Genomic DNA, 20052 nt, shown 5'->3' on the forward strand with positions numbered 1-20052 from the left:
CCTGGGCCTCCCTGGAGCCTCCCCTGGGCCTCCCCTGGGCCTCCCCTGGGCCTCCCCTGGGCCTCCCTGGAGCCTCCCCTGGGCCTCCCCTGGGCCTCCCCTGGGCCTCCCTGGAGCCTCCCCTGGGCCTCCCTGGAGCCTCCCCTGGGCCTCCCCTGGGCCTCGCCTGGGCCTCGCCTGGGCCTCGCCTGGACCTCGCCTGGGCCTCGCCTGGGGCCTCCCCTGGGCCTCCCCTGGGCCTCGCCTGGGCCTCGCCTGGGCCTCGCCTGGGCCTCGCCTGTGGCCTCAGAGACACGGTCGGAGGGCACATGGGCCATTAAACCAGTCAGGACAGAGCGGGGCCAAGGTCCCGGGTGAGAGACCAGGGCGGCCAGGGAGGGAGCGACCAGCCGGAGGGCCAGCCAGGTGGACTGGGGTGTCCGGGGTCAGTGAGCCCCATCTTCTCTATCCTGGGAGGAAGCTGAGCTGGGGGACAGCAGATCCCACCTGACAGGGCAACAGGGAGCCTCAGGCAGGACTGCCCCCCCCAGTATCCCCATAGCTGCCCCCCGACCCAGGGCAGCAAGGCTGCTCCGGGAGAGGCTCCAGGGAGACACGGCACCAGGCGGGACCCCGAAAGAGGCAGCCGGAAGGTCAGGGCAGACCCTCCTGACCCCATGCTCTGAGCCTGGGGTCACGGGCCGCTCTGTCCCTGTGGGGCTCCCCAGGGCAGACCAGACGGGGACAGGACAGACCAGCTCCGGCCTCACGGGGCGGAAGCGGCTGGCTTGGCCGGACACGCAGAACCACAGGCGCTGGCCCTGCAGGCCCCACACTCAAGACCTCAGCACAGCCCTGACCGGTGTGGCTCAGTGGATAGAGCGTCGGCCTGCGGACTGAAAGGTCCCAGGTTCGATTCCGGTCAAGGGCATGTACCTTGGTTGCGGGCACATCCTCAGTGGGAGGTGTGCAGGAGGCGGCTGATCGATGTTTCTCTCTCATCAATGTTTCTAACTCTCTATCCCTCTCCCTTCCTCTCTGTAGAAAAGCAATAAAATATATATATATATAAAAAAAAAAAAAAAAAAGACCTCAGCACACACTGTCCCACCCACGGCGCAGCCCCTCACGCTCTCCGACCCTGCCCGTCTTCCCAAGCGGCTCCCGCTGACCTCACGGCCCCTCCCTGGTGCCCTGCACGCCCCAGCCCCCCTGCCACGCGGCTGACTCCCAGGCTCTCGCACCAAGGAGGCGGTCTGCCTGCTCCCCCCTTGGGCGCCCCACGGCCCAAGCTGCTGCTGGGAGGTGTCGAAGGCCCAGGCCCAGGACGGGTGTAGCGATGGCCTGGTCCCCGCACCAGAGGAAAGTGATGCCAGGGGCCCCGCCGGCTGTGGAGTAGCTGGTTCCCACACCTGGCCGTGTGGCTCAGCGGTTGAGCAGCAACTTATGAACCAAGAGGTCACGGTTCGAGTCCCTGTCAGGACACATGCCCGGGTTGCAGGCGCCACCCCAGTGTGCAGAAGGCGGCCGATCAATGATTTGCTCTCTCTCTCCCTCTCCCTTCCTCTCTGAAATCAATAAAAACATATTAATAATAATAAAAAAAAAGCAGGTGGCTTCCAGAGGCCAGACCCCGCTGGCAGTGAGCGTGGGGATGGAGGGGGGTACAGGGGGTGACGCTGCCACCTGCCCCCATGGGGTCCCTGTGACCTTCCAGCCACGCCCTGAACCGCTGCTGGAGGAAAGGCTCCAGGGGACCCCTCCGTGCCCCAGCTCCAGCCCTCTGAGAGTGGTTGGCACAGACCCTCAGGGGTCAGGGGTCAGGGGTCAGGGGTCAGGGGCCTGGGCCATGCCATGGGGAAGTGCCCCGGCTCCACCATGCTCCGCGCCACCTGAGATGCCTAACCGCTCCCAGGCACCCTGCAGGCACCCAGCCAGGGCGACAGCCCCCCAGAGGCTATCGGACCCCCTGGGTCTGACGGGCGCCCAGGTCACACCACAGCGCAGGGGCCCTAGCCGAGGCCAGGAAGATCTAAAGTGGGCGTCAGTGCCGTCCTCCCTGCCCCTCCGGGCTGCCAGGCTGCCTGGGCCAGGCCCGCTGTGGGCGCCAGGGCGTCTGCTCCAGGGCCAGGCGGGGTGGGGTGAGGCCCGGCTCCATGCTCCTCACCTAAGGGCCCCGTCTGGGGGGCCCTCGGGCACCGCAGCAGACTCGGGGGCTTGGAGACACTTCTGGGCCTAAGAGGCGGGGCAGGGACATGGGGGTGGGTCTGGGTCAGCCTTAGGGTGCCCCTGGGGATGGGGACAGTTGAGATTGGAGAGGGCTCTCTGGGACGGCAGCAATGGTCCCCGACCCCCGAGGAAACCCCCCCCCCCCAGCATCACCCTTTCACACACACCCTCCCCCTTCCCAGGACGCAAACAGGCAGCACGTGAGACTTCGGGTACAAAACTGTAAACATGAGTCTTTAAAATGACAGAGGCCTCTTGGCCCCCAACTCTGAGCCAGAGGCCCCCAGGAGGGACCCCAGGGACCCGACCTCCCTCCCGTCCTTCTTCCCTCCCCTCCCAGGCCCCGCAGGCAGGGGAGGGCCTTCCCCTCCGCACACCCGCTGCTCCTGAGCGGGAGGGGGCTGAGGTCCGGGGTCCGAGGGGTCCCTGAGATGAAAAAGCAGCTGCAGGCCAAGCACTCCCAGCACCCGGCCCCGTGGGGAGCCCGCCCCACCCCTTCCATGCAAACTGCACACCCCACCAGCCAATGTCTCCGCCGCCACCTCCCCCCCGCGGGAGTCTGGAGGGGGGGGGGCGGTGCGGGCGGGCAGGCCCTGTCACGTGTCCAGAGCGTCGCGCGTGGGCGAGGGCGCGCGGGGGCGGCCGGGCGGGCCGTGCAGCGGCGGGGGAGGCGGCCCCGAGTTGCGCCGCTGCGAGGGCGGCGGCGGCGGCTGCAGCTCCAGGGCGAGCGCGGGCGGCGGGAAGTCGCGCACCTGGCGGCGGTACTCGAGGAAGGTGCAGGCCTTGGTGGCGAGCGCCACCACGTTCTTGCCCACGAAGATGGCCGAGACGCGGCTGTCCCGGGAGAGCGCCAGGCTGGCGGCGCGCGCCAGCACGGCCACCACGTTGACGGTGGCGAGGCTGAGCACGGGGTAGAGCATCATCTTCTGCGGCGCGATGTGCTCGCCCTGCATGCTGACCTCGCTGAGCGCCACGCACGGCAGCACGAGCAGCAGCATGTAGCAGTAGAAGAAGGTGAGGCCCTCGGCCCACAGCGGCAGCCCGGTGCGCGGCGGCTCCCACAGGCCGGCCTGCATGTCCAGCAGGTCCAGCAGGTCCAGCGCCACCCAGAGGAGGCGGCCCCGCAGGTCCTCGCGCTTGCGGAAGGTGCGCACGTACTCCATGCGGTCGAGCGCCACGAGCAGCAGGAAGAGGCCGGGCACGCACACGGACAGCAGCAGCGTCAGCGCCTTGCGCGCCACCGGGTCCCCCGCGCCCCGCCGCGCCGCCTTGTAGTTCTGGAAGATGAAGTAGAGCTTGATCTCCAGCACGAAGATGTAGAGGAACCAGAGGATCATGGCGTAGCCGCGCTTGGCCGTGCGCACCTCGGCGCCCACCCACACGGCCACGTAGCGCAGCACCAGCAGAAAACACACGTCGCCCACCAGCACGATGATGCACACGCCGATCTTGCGCGGGCCCTGGTTCTGCTGCACCAGGTAGGCGTCCATGACCGCCATGCTGCCCACGATCACCAGCGTGGTCAGGCACACGTGCCGCCGGTCCGGGGGCGGCAGCACCATGGTGGGCCGCCGGGACCCTGGCCTGGGGGCGCGCGGCCCCCGCGGAAGGCGGGGCGAGGCCCGGCAGCGGCGGCGCTCAGCCGGCGGACATGGCGCCGCGGGGCCCGTCCAGCCGCCCCGAGGACGCCACGGCTCCCGGCCCGCGAGCTCGGAACCTGGGGAGACCAGAGAGGAAAGGTCAGAGCGCGGCGGAGCGGCCTCCCCCCTCCTCCCGCGCCCTCGGTGGCTCGCGCGCGCCCATGCGCGTCCCGGACCCGGAGTCGGCCGCAGGGCCCCCAGGGGGCGCTGCAGCCCCAGCGGAGACCCGCGCTCCGCTTCCCGCCTCCGCCCGCAATGAAACGGAACGGAAGTGGCTTCTCCACGCCGCGTGCGCGCGCGTCCCCAGGGCCCGGTGGTTCGTCCCTGCGGAGCCCACGCCGCCATCCCTCCGGCTCTGGCGGCCTAGGCCCCACGCCTGAGGCCGTTCCCGCGGGGATCCGGGCGTCCTCTCTCCCCGCGCCAAGCCCGGCGGGCCTGCGCCCTTGGGGAGCGGGGAGGCCGGGAGGCCCGGGCCCCATCCTGAGAGCCGGGTTTCTGATCCAGGACTGAGAGGCGTCCACGTACTGAGGGTTCCATCCCACAAGCCTCCCTGCCCGGCCGACCGGTCTCCCCGGGGCCCACCCTCCACGGCAGGAGGACCGTTCTCTGCGCTGCTCCCACCACAGCTCGCACAGCCTGGGAGGCTGGCACCTGCCCCTGGCCCTGGCACCTGCCCCTGGCCAGCACACCCCGCTGCCTGCGCACTGGAGGGGCCCCCTGCACGCCCTCCCCTGCACCTTCACGCGAGACTCAGGAAGCCCCCCAGGCTGTGCCCACCTGGACCCGGTTGGGGTCCGCAGCCCGGGGCCTCCCACACCCCTGGCACCAGTTGCTGTGGCTGTGCTGGTCAGAGTCCCACACCAGGCTGAGGGTCGCACCCCTGGGCCGGCTCACTCCCGGGGGGTGGGGGGGGGACCCGGAGGCCCGCACGCCCTCACCCACCCAGAGTCACTCGCAGACTCACTCCCCGCCAGGCCCCTCACCCCCCGCCCCTCCATGGCAGCGGCCCAGGGCGCTGTTTACTGTCGTGTCTAGACAGGGACATAAAATGCAATGCCACCCGTGATGGGAGCAAGTGCTGGGCCTGCTCCGGTGACCATGCGGCCCTCACTGATGGGGGGACCCCCCCCGGGACCCCACCACTCAGCTCACACCTGCAGTAGAGGGTGCCGCTGCTCCCCACCCAGACACACCCCCTCTGCTCACCCCACTGGGCGGACAAGCTTGGCCCAGCGAGCCCCCCACACACGCACCAGGACCTCCTCTGGCTGCGGCGGCGGCGGCGGCGGCCTGGGCATTTCCTCCCGCAGCTCAGCGGGGCCAACGAGCCGGAGCGGCACCCCCGCCCCCTCCCTCCCCGCTCCCGCACGGCTCACCCCTTCCCCGCATCCACTCCCCCGCGGTCACTCCAAACCCGAGCGGGACCCCATCCGCAGGCAAGTGCACGGAGCCGCCTGGTCCCTGCGCGCACAGCCCTTCTAGAAGGGCCTGCACCCGCTCCGCAGCTGGCCCGCCCCTCCCGCCCCGGCTGCCGGGTCGCCGGGCCCCACACGCCCTCCGCCCGGAACTCACAGACGGCCTCGGGCCTCTCGCCCGCCAGCCCCGCGCTCTGCTCCCCAGAACCAGCCGCTGTGCCCACGACGGGGGGGACCCGGGCTGCCGCCCCGACAGCCCCCACCAGACCGAGGTCCGAGGAGGGGCTGGGCCGCTCCCGCAGGCTGCGCCTCGCTGCTGCGCCCAGGCCTCCCGCCCGCGCCCCACCGCCCCCGCCCCCGCCCCCGCCCAGCTCCACGGCCGCAGCCGCCCGCCGGCCCCGCACCTACCCGCCCCCGGCCAGACGCTGCGCCCTGCGGGCCCCGAGCCTCCGCCTGGCCCAGGCCGCCTCCTCCGCGGTCCGCTCCACAGCGGCCCCCCAACCCCGCCCGAGGCCCCGCCCCGCGCCCCACGAGCCCCGCCGCCCGCGGGGATGGGGTCCGGCGCCGTTGCCACGGCGACAGCACTGCGCAGCGGCGGCGCGCGGGCGGCACTGGGGAGCCGGACACCCCCAGGTCCACGCGCAGGCCCGGAATCCTCTCCACCCTCCTCAGCCGCAGCCGAGAGACGGCCGGCGGGGGCGTCCTGAAATCCCGCAGCAGCAGCAGCAGCAGCCCCAGCCCAGACCGCGCACACGGTGACCCCCCTCGCCCCCGTCAGCAGGCCTGTGGGACCCCGTTCGTGGGGGCCGGGCTGACCGCTGAGCCTCTGCAGGGGGCCCCGGGAACAGGATAAGCGGCGAGTGGGGGCTCGGTGACCCATCCCCATTCGGTTATGCACTGAGGTCCGTGATCCGCTCTGAGTTACATCTGATGTAGGTTGGCAGGAAGGGATCGGTTGTGGGGACCTTGTGGCCCCAAACAGACATGCCCACGCCCTGCCCCCACACCTGTGCGCGGGGCTCTCTTTGGAAATACTGTTGACTCTTTTTTTTTAAATATATTTTTATTGATTTTAGAGAAGGACAGGGAGAGAGAGATAGAAACATCAATGATGACAGAGAATCATTGATTGGCTGCCTCCTGCACGCCCCCCACTGGGGATGGAGCCCGAAACCCAGGCCTGTGCCCTGGACCAGAATCGAACCTGGGACCCTTCAGTCCACAGGCCAGCGCTCTATCCACTGAGCCACACGGGCTAGGGCAACTGTTGACTCTTGAACAGCGCAGTTCCCCGTAAAGGAAGAATTTTTTAAATCTATTTTTAATGATTTCAGAGAGGAAGGGAGAGAGAGAGGAACATCAATGATGAGAGAGCATCTCTGACCGGCTGCCTCCTGCAGGCCCCCCGCTGGGGGAACGGGGCGGGGCGGGGGGGGGCCTGTGCCCTGACCGGGAATGGAACTGTGACCTCCTGGTTCCCAGGTCAGCGCTCCGCCGCTGGGCCCCGCGGGCTGGGCGATGCCCACCGTCCTGAAATGTGTTCCTGAGGGTTTCGTTCCTTTTGATGCCGTCACACACGGAAGTTTTCTTCGCCTTTGGGTGGCTCGTGTGTAGAAAGGCGGTGGATCTCTGCGTGTGGGCCTTGATTCCTGCAGCCTTACTGAGCCCATGGACTCGTCCTAACACCGTGGTGCGTGGGTCCCTCACCCTGTCCTCCACACAGGACCGTGCGGTCTGCAGACAGACATGTTCCATGTCTTCCTGGTGCCTAATCGCCCTGCTGGACCCTCCGGTACCGGGCCCAATAGGGGTGGAGAGAGGGAGGCCCTGCCTCGTGCTGCTCTTGGGGGGAGGCTCTGAGTCCCGCACCACCCAGCCTGCTGGGAGCTGTGGAGGTTCACTTTAGAGTAGCCGGGCCAGTGCGTCCACCTAGGAACCAGGAGGTCAGGGTTCGATTCCGGGTCAGGGCACAGGCTGGGTTGCAGGCTCGATCCCCAGTGTGGGGAGTGCAGGAGGCAGCCGATCCATGAGTCTCTTTCATCATTGATGTTTCTCTCTCTCTCTCTCCCTGTCCATTCCTCTCTGAAATCAATAGAAATATATTTTATAAATAAATAAATAAATAAATAAATAAATAAATGTAAACCTTAGCCCCGGCCAGTGTGGCTCGGCTGTGGGCTCCATCGCCAGCAGGGGGCGTACAGGAGGCAGCCGATCTGTGTTTCTCTCTCAACAATGTTTCTCTCCCTCTCCCTTCCTCTCTCTCAAATCAATAAAAATACTTTTAAAAAATAAATGTAAAACCATAAAGCTTTTAGAAGAAAATATTTTAAAAACTGCATGTCCTGTGGCAAGGCAAGAAATGTTTTGGGTTTTCTAAAATATATTTTTATTGATGTCAGAGAGGAAGGGAGAGAGAGAGAGACACATCAATGATGAGAGAGAATCATGGATTGGCTGCCTCCTGCTCGCCCCGCACTGGGGGCTGAACCCGAAACCCGGGCCTGTGCCAGCACCGGGAATCGAAACGTGACCTCCTGGTGCGTAGGTCAATGCTCAACCCCTGAGCGACGCCGGCCGGGCCAAAAAAAAAAAAACATGTTTAGACGTGACACCAGAAGCAGCATCCATAAAGAGGAACTGATCCACTGGAGACATCATGGGGAACTTCTCCGTGCGAGAACGAGAGACAAGCCACAGAGGGGGAGACGGCGAATGCAGATCGCACGCTGGACAAAAGACGCACAGAATATATTCTAAAAACTCCTAAAGTCTGAACCCTGTGAACAGGCACTTCACCAGAGAGGATGGCAGGTCAGCCCGTGAGGAGGTGGTCGGCGTAGGAAAATGCAGTTTACCGATGCCATACCTCACACCCCCCTTAAAACGCTGCGAGTCAGCAACTGTTGGGGGTTCTGGGTACTCGGGGTCCAGCGTGAGCTGGTAGATTTAAGCCCAAACACGAGGGTGACTCCGCTGAGTCCAAATTTATTGACTCAGGAGAGTCTGTCGGAAGACAAATGCAGTGTATTTGTACAAGACACTTAACCAAGGACACAGACTAATGTTTCTCTCCCCCCCACCCCCACCTTCCACTCTCTCCAAAAAATCAGTGGGGAAAATATCCTCGGGTGAGGATTCACAACAACAAACAAACAATAAATAAATAAAGGTGATTAAATAGCAAAAAATAAAATAAAATATCCTTGGGTGAGGATTAACAACAACAAACAAACAATAAATAAAGGTGATTAAATATAAAAAAGTAAAATAAAATATCCTCGGGTGAGGATTAACCAAGAAAAGGAAGAGCCCTAACTGGTGTGGCTCAGTGGGTAGAGCGTCCACCTGCGGACTGAAGGGTCCTGGGTTCGATTCTGGTCAAGGGCACAGGCCCGGGTTTCTGGCTCCATCCCCAGAAGGGGGCGTGCAGGAGGCAGCCGATCAATGACTCTCTCTCATCATGGATGTTTCTATCTCCCTTTCCCTTCCTCTGTGAAATAAATAAAAATGTTTAATTAAAAAAAAAAAAAGGAAGAAAAGACTGAGGAACCTTCCAGAAGGAAGCAGACCAGGGGGAGGGGACACCAACGGAGCACACGGCCGGGGAGCCCTGACCGTCCTCAGGGAGTGGGGCTGGGGGCCTGTGGTCAGACGGGCCACGGTGGTCCTTTCCTGGCTGAGGTGCCACAGGAGAAAGCCATGACGTGGGGACACTCCGGGGTGGGGGTGCCTGTCTGCAGCGTCTTCTCGGAGGGCGGGAGGGTCCGTGCAAACCTGCATGAGCAGACGCCTGCTGCGTGTGTATCACACGGGTGTCCATGTCACATACGTGTCACAGGTGGTGGGGTGGGGATGAAACGTGAATGTCCCCCGAGGACGCTGGAAGCTGTGGGAACTTCTGCCACTTTATTTGCAATTTTAATTATTTTTATTAACTTTTTTGTTAATCCTCACCCGAGATTTTTTTCCCATTGATTTTTTTTTTAAGAGTGGAGCCCTGGCCAGTGTGGCTCAGTGGATGGGGCATCGGCCTGCGGATTGAAGGGTCCCGGGTTCGATTCCGGTCAAGGGCATGTACCTTGGTTGTGGGCACATCCCCAGTGGGGAGTGTGCAGGAGGCAGCTGATCGATGTTTCTCTCCCATCAATGTTTCTGACTCTCTATCCCTCTTCCTTCCTCTCTGTAACAAATCCATAAAATATATTTAGAAAGAAAGAAAGAAAGAGAAAGAAAGAAAGAAAGAAAGAAAGAAAGAAAGAAAGAAAGAAAGCGTGGAGCCCTGGCCAGTGTGGCTCAGTGGATAGAGCGAGGGACTGAAGGGCGTTGCGGGCTCCATTCCCAGTAGGGGGCGTGCAGGAGGCAGCTGACCCATGATTCTCTCTCATCGGTGATGTTCCCATCTTTCTCTCCCTCTCCCTTCCTCTCTGACATCAATAAAAAAATATATATATATTTTTTAAGAAAGAGTGGAAGGGCGGGAAAGAGAGACACACACACACATCGATTGGGGCCCCCCACACACAAACCCTGACCAGGGCCAGCAATCAAACCCCAGCCCAGGTGTATGCCCTTGGCCAGCAGTTGAGCCCACGACCTTCCAGTGCTCAGGCCGGTGCTCTAACCATTGAGGACACTGGCCGGGGCTGCAGCTGCTTTGGAGTGAAAGAACATTGCTGACCCACAAGCACAATTCCTTATGTAAGATCAAAGGGGAAGCCCTAACGGATGCAGACGAGGCTCTAACGGAATTCCGTGGCTGCTCACGACTCATTGCGAAGGGCCCTCGGTGGAGGGGCAACGTGTGTCTGACCCGATGGGGTCGTGGGAAGAGGAGGGGGGCAGGTGCCCGCGGCCACGACGGGTCACCCCGGAAGGAAGTGTGTGTGTAGGCGGTGCTGGGAACCGGCTCCCTATCCCGACAAGCACGACTCCCTCGGAACCCCAGCTACGGAGGAGCACCCAGCGGACGGACGGAGACCAGACGGCAGAGGGAGGGCACCCTAAACAAAACGGTAACCGCCTGGCCCGGCCGCCCGGGGGTTAGAGCATCGGCCCGTGAACCGAAGGGTCTTGGGTTCGATTCCCCATCAAGGGCAGGCAGGGCTGTAGGTCTGTCCTCCAGCCCTGGTGGGGGCGTGTGCAGGAGGCAACCAACCGCTGTGTCCCTGACATGGATGTTCCTCTCTCTCCTCCCTCCCTTCTGCTCTCTAAAAACAGTAGGAAAAATACCCTCAGCTGAGGATGAACCAAAAAAAAAAAAAAGAAGAAGAAGTTAACTGTGAAAAACAAGCTGCAAAATATCGATGAGTTCAATTAAAACCAAACCTAGCCCTAGCCGGTGTGGCTCAGTGGATAGAGCATCGGCCTGTGGACTGAAGGGTCCCAGGTTCGATTCCGGCCAAGGGCACATGCCTGGGTTGCGGGCTCGACCCCCAGTAGAGGGCTGCAGCCCATCAATGATTCTCTCTCATCCTTGATGTTTCTATGTCTTTCTCCCTTTCCCTTCCTCTCTAAAATCAATAAAAATATATTAAAAAAAAACACCTAAATTTCTGTTCACCAGGGAAACGGCGAGCAGAGTTTTAACCAGATGACAGACGGGGGGACCTTTATAACATGCAGACGGACGGAGATTCCTGTCCTGACTCCTCGGCGTCCTGGAGAGACCGCAGCCGGGATGGCACGTGGTGACGGGATGTGAGGGGGCAGTTTGCAGGGAGAAATCCTGCAGCGTTGGGCGAGCGCAGGTGCGGGGATCGGTGACCCCCCTGCCCCCCACCCCGTAAACCGGGACGGCTCGGCACCTGCTCCCCTGTGAAAGGCGGAGAACACGGAGGGAGGGTGCGGCCCAGACTGTGGGAGGTGGCTGGCAGGTGCCCTGGGTCTGCTCCCGCGTGGACGCCCCGCGCCCCGCACCCACGGGGCCTCGAGAGAGAGGAGCCGGCGGGGCAGGGACCAGCCGTGCACACGGCTTCGAGGACGCAGCTTCATCACAACCCTCAGCGGGAAGAAACAGAGCGGGAAACACAAACACCTCAGTAGGTAGGGCCCCCCCGTTCCCAAAGCGTGTGCCAAGGCACCCCAGGGTGCCGCAGGGCCTGCTTGGGGCACTTCGAGGCGTTTCGGACTTTCGAGGGGAGCACCACAGGACCGGCCGCGCCAGGTGCCTCGCGAGTGATTGGATGGAGCTCGGGGTCGCACTGCCAGGCTGTCACAGCCGCTGCGGTGGCACAGACGGGGAGAGGCTGGGGTGACCCGGGAGGCAGCGTCCAGAGCGGCTGAGGCTGAGGCGGTGCGCAGGGCCGACGCTCTGCCAGTCGGGAGGGGCGGCTGTCGGGGGATTAAGGGCTCTGTTGTTTTTTTCCCCCAATGTGTGCACTGTTGTTGCTTTGGGTTTTTTTTTTTTGTTTTTTTTAAATTTTTAAAATATATTTTATTGATATTTTACAGAGAGGAAGGGAGAGGGATAGAGTTAGAAACATCGATGAGAGAGAAACATCGATCAGCTGCCTCCTGCACACCCCCCACTGGGGATGTGCCCGCAACCAAGGCACATGCCCTTGACTGGAATCGAACCCGGGACCCTTCAGTCTGCAGGCCGACGCTCTATCCACTGAGCCAAACCGGTTTCGGCTTGTTGCTTTGTTTTTGGCTTTCTCTCTGAACTGCTACCAGGTCATCGGGACCCAAACACTCCAGTTGTTCGGCTCTGTCAATAGCTGTTCGTTGTTCCTCTGGCCGAGGGCGCTGGCAGAAAATACCGAGCGGCCACGCCGCCGTGGGAGAGCGTGTGGGAGCCTCTGGGGTGGACAGTGCTGGCCCGAGACCTCAGACCCACCACCGGGCCCCTCCCCACCACACACCCGCATCTCTGGGCACCACCACGGTGGTCCCCATCGCCCGCACACCTGGCTCTTGACCCAGACATCCACCCCCCATTGATTTCCATTGATTTTTAGAGAGAGACGGGGAGAGACAGAGAGAGAGAGAAACATCGATTGGTTGCACCCAGGGCCGGGGATCGAGCCTGCGACTGGGGTACGTGTCCTTGACTGGAACCGAACCTGCGACCCTTCAGGCGGCAGGCCGGTGTTCTGTCCACCGAGCCAAGCTAGCGAGGGCATTGCTCAGCCTTTAAGAGGGCAGGCGATGCCGGGCCGGCGTGGCTCAGCGGTGGTGCATCGACCTGTGAACCAGGAGGCCACAGCGGCAGTCCCGGTCGGGGCACGTGCCCGGGTAGCAGGCTCCATCCCCGGCAAGAGGCGTGCAGGAGGCAGCCGGTCCACGGTTCTCCCTCTCTGAGATCAATAACGATAAAAAGGGACGGACGTCCGACACCCACCACAACGCGGATGGGCCGTGAGGACGTCATGCTGAGTGACATAAGCCAGACACGGGCCGGGCACCGGGACCCGCCCACACCGGCCCGTGGAGGAGATGGACAGCAGGTGGTGGGGCTGAGCTGGGGGAGGGGGAGCTATGGGCCAGAGGCTCAGTCTGGGGAGAAGGGAAAGCTCTGGATGTTGGGGTTCACCCCATCAGGGGCCCGGGCTTCCGCACAAGCCCAGGTGCGCCCACCCCTGGGTTCCGGTGCCATCAGGGCACTGCCCCCCCCTGGTTGCCCCTGGTTACGGAAGGTAAACATCTTGACGCAGTTATCTGATTTCCTGTTTCTTCTCCAAGGTGCCCGCTCCGGGATTTTGCTCATCTTGTGGTTTGTTTCTCACGGTGATTCACGGTTCTATCAGCTACAAACGCCACGAATCAACCCTCCCGCCCCGGCTGGTCAGCACTGTCTCTGGGGCCTGAGAGGCAGGGCCTCCTGGCTGAGGGGCCTCAGGAAGCCACTCCTCACAGACCGGTCCTATTCCTGCAGGGCTGTCCCGGCGGGTCCCAGGCGCGGCCCTCACATCCCCGTGCAGACCAGCCCCCACCCATGCTGGTCTCGGCCGGCTGCTGGGGCAGGGTGCGTGCCCTGGGGGGTGGGACAGGTGTCAGCTCTGGGGCGGTGGGCCGGGTGCAGGTCTGTCACGTGACACGCAGCAGGGGTCAGAGGTTGCCGGGCTCGGGGGGGGGGGGGGCAATGCGGTCACGTGGGCCCTTAGAGGTGGGGGAGGCGGGAGTCAGAAACGGCAGCCTGCGGGGACCACCTGGTGTCGGCGTGGGGAGCCGCTCAGACCTCAGCGGGCAGGGCCATTGGGCTCCGGACGGAGGAGCGGGTGCTGGGGGACCGCGTCCCGGGACCAGGCTCGATGAGCCACTGAAGTCACAGGACACGGGTGCCGCTGACGGAGTGTATTAACCACAGGTCATTTGGGAAGTGAGTCTCGTAACAGCGATTTGGGTTTGGGTCCCTAGAAGCCAAGGCCGCGCGGGCCCAGGCCGTCCCGGCCGATGGCCGTCCCCACGGGGCAGGGGTCTCCAGGTGAGAAGGGCCCTGCTCTGGGGTCAGGAATGGCTCAGGGCACCAGTGACCTCACACCTTCAGGGGTGCGGGCGGAGGGTCAGGGCGGTGTGCCAGGGCCACGGCTGAGCCGGCAGGGATGCCGAGACCTGAGAGGGGCTGGGTTGGGGGGGGCGTGCTGAGGGATCAGGGGGAGAGTTCCAGGCCAGGGGGGCGGGCACAGGCCCAGGCGCTCCCTGGGGTCCAGCCCCAAAGGCCAAGGCCGGGGTGGGCTCCTGAAAGGCCCTGCTGGCCACCACCTGGTCCGGGCAGGGCCTGGCTGAGGAGCTAGTGCCCGTGTGTGGTGGGTCCAGCATCACCCCCCAACCTCTCCCCACCCCCTCTCCCGAACCCCCCACCCCAGGCAGGCAGGAGAAACTGATGAGAAACTGAGGGGTGGGGGACGTGGAGCCGGAGACCCAGGGCCTCGGAGTGGCCTTGGCCCTGAGCTGGCCAGTGGCAGCAGCAGGAGGTGGCCCACCCCCGCCCGTCTCCTGCCGTGGGAAGTGGGGGGCCTGCTGAGGGGACAGGGCTGAGGTGCCTGCGTCTCCTGGGAGGGGGTTCTAGCCGCGGGGGCACGTCCCCTGCACACAGATGGCTCTTTGTCAGGGCCCAGCCCCGTCCGCCCAGCAGCCTTGGCCACAAAGCCCCCTCTGTCCACGGTGGCCTTCCCCTCACCCGGGCACTGCCCCGCCCCGGCTTCCATGCACCCCGCAGACACCAGGCGTGGGCCCAGCCCAGGTGGCACAGCAGCCAGGATGAGGGACAGCGGACAGCCAGGGGGCGCCCAGGGCAATGCCCCCCCACGGCCCTGGCACCACCCGGGCTGCAGGCCACACCGGTCGCTCCAACACCTGGCTCCGCTGGCCCCCTCGGCCCAGGGTCCCTCCCCACTCCTGTCCCCAGACAGGGACCTGAAAGGGTGGCAGAGGGACGGCCGTTAGCTGGGCCCTGCAGGGAGGTCTCCGCCTGTACTTCTGAGTCCTCGCTGGACCCACAAAGCCCACGGCCAAGCGCGCTGGACGTGCCTGACCCGAGGGGGGTGCCCGTGCCGCTCCCACTACTGGCGGCCGAGGGGCTGAGCTCTGTCCACGCAGGGACGGGCCGGGGCCCGGAGCCCAGGGGGCTGCTTCTCTGTGGACCCTCGGGCCACCCAGCGTGGACTCTGCCCCGCTAAGGCCAGGCCCAGGCCCAGCAGGCCCTCAGCGTCTGGGCGGCGGGATCCAGATGAGGCCGGGCAGGGCGCCCGCCAGCCTGGCCAGCTGCTGCCGGCACTGCGCCTGGAGCTGGTGCAGCGTCGCCTCCAGGCAGGCCTCCCGGCTCCTCAGCGCCCCAATCACCTCAGCAGCCCGCAGGCCCGGGCCCCCTGGCCCCCCAGCCTCAGTCCTCACCAGCCGGTGGGGCCCGTGGGGCTGGGCCCGGCCCCCGCCTCGCTCCCAGGCCTGCCGCAGGGCCGCCAGCTCCCGGCCCACGGCCTCCCGTGCGGCCTCCTGTGCGGCCTGCCGCGCGGCACTCCACTCGGGCCCCTGGCCTCCGACCTGCAACGGGAGACGCCGGTGACCCGTGAGCCACGAGCAGCCACAGGCCCCGGGACGCTGGCTCCAGGGCCCCCCGCACTCACTGGGCCTGGCACGCCCCCACGGCCCACAGCCCCCAAGCGCCCTGACCCCACAGCTCCCAGGGAAGCAAGGCCAACCCCACACCCGCTCAAAGGCCGGCCCTTCCGGGCACTGCGTCCCCTCCCCCCGCCCTGCACCCCGAGCAGCAGCTGTGGGCTCCCAGCAGCAGGGCAGCAGCCTGACCCCCAATCCCGCAGGACCCGCGCCCTCAGGACCACCCGCTGCAGGCCCACCTCGCTCTCCAGGCTGGGCTCAGGGGGCACAATGTGGGGTCCATTTAGAGCCCAGCGTTCAGACCCCCCCCCAGGACACGCACCCCTGGGACACCCGCCTCAGCCCCCCCTGCCACTCCAGGGCAGCCCAGCCGCCCAGTCCTGACTCCAGCTGGGGAGTGGGGGATGGGACTGGACCGGGGGACACGGGACTGAGGGTACAGCCGGCCGAGGCCACCAGTGCTGGCGGGGGAGGCCTTACCCATGTCCCCGGGGGTCCCCCTGGCCCTGACCCCTGGGGGTTCACAACAGGAAGGTATCAAGGGCCCTGAGCCGGGACAAGGGCTGGCCTTTCCTTGTATAAAGCCCCCTGCAGCCCTGGCCGGTGTGGCCCAGTGGACAGAGCGTCGGCCTGCACAGCAGCTGCGGACTGAAGGATCGCGGGTTCGATACCCCGTCAGGGCACAGGCCTGGGCTGTGGGCTCGATCCCCAGTGGGGGGCGTGCCGGAGGCAGCCGATCCATGATTCTCTCTCATCATGGATGTTTCTCTCTCTCTACCGCTCCCTTCCTCTCTAAAATCAATAAAAATGTTTAAAAAAAACAAAACCCTGCAGACATCAGCTGTCACCGCCTTGTGGGGGGGGGGGTTTGGGGACCTGAACAGCAGCAAGACGACCAGGCCCACCAGGCCCGCGAGGTGAGCCCTTCAAGCCATACCGAAGACTTGGGGGGGACCACGCCCACCGTTCCAGACCTCTCCCTGCCCAGCAGCAGGCCCCTGGGATGGGAGCCGGGAGGGGCCCGCCTCACACCCTCCTCCTCCGTTGGAGTCTGACCCCTGAGCACGCCAGCCACACTCGGGTGAACCCCACGTGGTCTGTGACCGCCTGCCGGCAGCCCTGCGCCCTCACCCTGGCCGCCCAGGCCGCCCGCCGGGCGCCCACTGCCGCCTGGAGCTCCTGCTGCAGGGCCTGCAGCTCGCACGCCACCGGGTCCCACGCTTCGGCCCTGCGCCCGCGCCCTCGGAGGCCGGGCGGAAACGCGGGCGGCGAGGCCTCTGGGGGGCAGGCCCCCAGGACCGTGTCCTGCGGAGGGAGACGTGAGTGAGGGCGGTGCAGGCCTTGGCTCCACACGCACAGCCCAAACCCAGCACCCAGCCAGGGGGGGGTGGGTGGGGCCCTGGCTATACAGCAGCCGGGCAGCTCCCACAGCGTGGTCTGCCAGGTGGTCAGTGGGCGTCCGCCTCCCCCAGAGCTGGTGGCGAGGGGACCACTGGGCACGTGGAAGGAGCCCCGGACGCAGCACCGCAGGCCTGGCTGGCGTGTGGCCTCCCACTCCCCACGCCCTGGGTGGCTGTGGTTCAGACCAGGGAGGGAGGCAGGGAAGGAGGGAGGGAGGCAGGGAAGGAGGGAGGGAGGGAGGGAGGGAGGGAGGGAGGGAGGGCGGGCAGAAGGTGAGGGAGGGAAGGAAGGAGGGAAGGAGGGAGGGAGGGGGAGGGCAGAAGGTGAGGGAGGGAGGGAAGGTGGGGAGGGGAGGAAGGAGGGGAGGGAGGGCGGGAGGGAGGGAGGGGTGGGCGGCGGGTCGGGGGTCCTGACCATCCACTGCCAGAAGACCAGCTCCCGCCGCCGCCACTCCAGCGCAGCCTCCAGGCGGGCGTTCTCGCTCTCCAGCCTCCGCAGCAGCTGCAGCGCAAACCAGAGAGCGGCCGCGTCAGAGCCCCCAGGCACCCCCATCGCCAGGACGTGAGCCAAGGTGCCAACACCATCAGCTGGGACGCGGGGGTCTTCCTCGAGGCCAGCACCTCCCCGGCCCCGCCCGTCGCCCCCTGCGCACACACAGCAGCCGGTCTGCAGTCCTGCCCTGCCTGCCTGCCTGCCCGCTGGGTGGGCCAGGGGTGGGAGAGGCCAGAGGACCTGCCCTTGTCCCCACACCGGCAAGAGGGAGAGCCTGGAAGTCCCTCCCACCGCAACCACCAGCCCTTACCTGCCGGCCGCCCTCCGGGTCCCTGAGCAGCTCCGTCTCGGCGACAGACAGGTGGCCAAGGCTGCGGTCGCTGTGGCAGCCACGGGTGAACGTGTGGATCTGGAACGAGCAGCAGAGCCAGGCTGAGCAGGCCCTTCAGCGCGGCTTACAGACGAGGGGACGCAGGGCGCAGAGGGCGCACCTGCCGATCGGCCAGGGCAGGACCGTCCTCAGCCGCGGGGGACCGCACAGGCCCCGAGCCTGCAGAGGGAGGGGCCCTGAGCAGTTCCCCCCACAGCCTCCTCATCCCACCCAGCTCCGGGGACAGTGGGGTGCAGAGGGCACCTCTGCTACCTTCCCCGCTCAGTTCGCCAAGTGCCAGGACCGCGTGGCGAGAAAACAGCCTGTGGACAGGCTCCGTGGTCCAGTGGGGCCGATGGCGGGACACGGAGCAACCTGTCTGGGCCTGGGGGGCAGAGAGGGCTCTCCAGCCAGGCGAGGCCTGAAGGTGGCACGCAGGGTAACAGGTGGCCGTGTCCCCAGCTGCAGGAGTGGCTGGAGCCGAGGCCAGGCAAGAGGGAGTGCGGGGCTCCGGGGGAGGCCGGCCAAGCCAAAGACCCCTCGCTGGGGGTGGCGATGCAGGCCGGAGGGGTCCCCGCACCAAGGAGGGAGCCCAGGGCCACCTGCCCAGCCACCTCTCAGCCCAGACCGGGCACTGGACCTGTGGGGGGACACCTGTGCCCACTGGCTGAGCCCTATCAGCCTTCAAGAGCCGACAGGAGCTGCCCACGGCCTAGCCGCCCACACCCAGGATACAGTGAGAGGGGGAGGTGCCGAGGCAGTGACTCCCCCAGGCCCCGAGCCCGTCCCATTGCTCAGTGACACCGAACCTGAGGCTGCTGGGGACCTCTGTGGACAGAAAACGGCCCTCGGCCCCCTCCTGGAGCACCTGGAGCCCTAGGCTCAGGCTCCTGGGGGGCAGTGGCCAACCGGTGAGCCCCCAGCCAGGCCTGGGAGGTCCTCATGCAGCCAAAGGCCAAGCCCCGGCCATGCAGGGCCTGGAGGGACAGGCCACGGGCAGGGAGAGGAGCCAGGCAGCCTGGAGTGGGGGTAACCGCCCGCCCACGTGGACAGTCGTCCGGGGCCCTACCTTGCCCAGGAGCGCGCACTGCTCCTGCTGACTCGCCATCAGGTTTCGCCACCGAAATCGCAGCTTTCCCATCAGCCACTGCAGGTGGCGCACGTCCACAGGGCCATCCGCTTCCACCCGCGGGGCAGGCAGGCCAGGGCTGGCCAGGGCCCCCCACTGGAGAGGGAGCCAAGGTCAGGCCCAGAAGGGGAAAGAGAAAGGGGGTCCCTGAGACTGAGAGCCGTGGGGACCCCAGGTGCCAGGAGAAGAGCCAGGGCCAGAGCCTGTGGGCACACGCACCCTGCCCTGGGGGAGGGGCGGAGAGGCGGGCCCAGGGGCCAGGATGACAGCCATGACCCCCACGCGCAGGGCTGTCCTGAGGTCGGGTGCAGGCCGAACCCCAGGTGTGGGCCACGGGTGGGATGGGCTCACCCTCACCCCACTCTCACCTCGAACACAGGCATCTCGTCGCCCAGCCGCACGCGGGTCTGGGCCAGCAGCCGCTCGAGCAGGGGCTCGCGGGCCAGGAGCCAGGAGAGGGCCAGGAGCAGCTCGCGGCTGCCCTGGGAGCCGTCGTCGGGGAGCCGAGCCAGCCCGAGCCGGGGGTAGCCCTGGGCGAGCAGCGCCGCCTTCACCCAGCGGGCCTGGGCCTCTGCGGGCAGAAGGCCAGCTCAGGGGGCCGCCCACTGCAAGCGACAGCACCCCGGCCCCTAAGGGACCCCCCCCTCCCCCCGACGACTCCCAAAATCAGGCCCTGGAGGGGTGGGGGCTTACTAAACCTGGATGAAGTGGGAGGGGCGGGGCGTATGGGTGGGAGGGGCCAAGTCTATGAGGCGGGACTAAGTGAGACTGATGGGGCGGGGCTTGCGAGGGTGGGCGGGGCCAACGCCTAAGGGGCGTGAAAGCTTCCCCGAAAGCGGGTCCTACCCAGACGGGGCTTCCACGGGATGAGCGTGGTCAGATCCACGGGGACGGTGTCTCTGGGGGCGTGGCTTACCATAATGGGCGGGGCCAGTGATTTGTGGGTGGTGCCGAGCCCACCCGGGCGGGGCTGGAGGGGCGTGGCTTATCGTGATGGGCGGGGCTGGAGGGGCGGGGCTTACCCAGGGCGCGCGGGGCCAACGCGCTGTCAGCCCGCAGCAGCGAGAGCACGCGGAAGAGCAGCCGCCAGAGTGCGGGCGCCTGCGGGGATAGAGGGAGGCGGTCAGCAGGCCCGGCGGCCTCCCAGGGCCCGCCCGGGGCCCCACCGGGCCTGGCCGCCTGCCCCGCGGGCCTCACCGCTTCCGGACGGTCGAACTTGGCGCGGCGGAAGGTCTCGGGGCTGGGCCCGGCGGGCAGCGTGCGGCTCAGCGCGGCGATGGCCTCAGGCAGAGCCCCAGGCGCGTCCGCCTGGTCCACCCGGCGCCGCCGCCGCCCCAT

At 66.0% G+C, this 20052-nt stretch overlaps 2 protein-coding genes across 4 annotated transcripts; both read right to left on the reverse strand.

The window, feature by feature from the left end:
- Window positions 1-2421: 2421 nt before the first annotated feature.
- TMEM121 (transmembrane protein 121) lies at window positions 2422-5787 on the reverse strand. 3 transcript variants are annotated; one of them, XM_080663165.1, is made up of 2 exons: window positions 5672-5787; window positions 2422-3925 (listed from the first exon to the last, which is right to left on the reverse strand). In XM_080663165.1, exon 2 carries the CDS (start codon window positions 3768-3770, stop codon window positions 2805-2807), a length of 966 nt encoding a protein of 321 aa, XP_080519291.1. In that variant the 5' UTR covers window positions 3771-3925; window positions 5672-5787; the 3' UTR covers window positions 2422-2804. The 3 variants fall into 3 exon arrangements, with proteins under 3 accessions (XP_080519291.1, XP_080519292.1, XP_080519293.1); XM_080663166.1 differs by lacking the exon at window positions 5672-5787 and adding an exon at window positions 5421-5553; XM_080663167.1 differs by lacking the exon at window positions 5672-5787 and adding an exon at window positions 5102-5138.
- Window positions 5788-13988: 8201 nt separating this feature from the next.
- Window positions 13989-20052, reverse strand: TEDC1 (tubulin epsilon and delta complex 1; the record flags this gene model as incomplete). Its single annotated transcript, XM_080679588.1, has 8 exons — window positions 13989-15247; window positions 16454-16627; window positions 17138-17224; window positions 17526-17624; window positions 18655-18810; window positions 19083-19285; window positions 19737-19815; window positions 19912-20052. 8 exons carry the CDS (start codon window positions 20050-20052, stop codon window positions 14912-14914), a joined length of 1275 nt encoding a protein of 424 aa, XP_080535714.1. The 3' UTR covers window positions 13989-14911.

Source organism: Plecotus auritus, assembly GCF_963455305.1.
Source record: "Plecotus auritus genome assembly, chromosome: 1".
Classification (NCBI taxonomy): Eukaryota; Metazoa; Chordata; class Mammalia; order Chiroptera; family Vespertilionidae; genus Plecotus; species Plecotus auritus.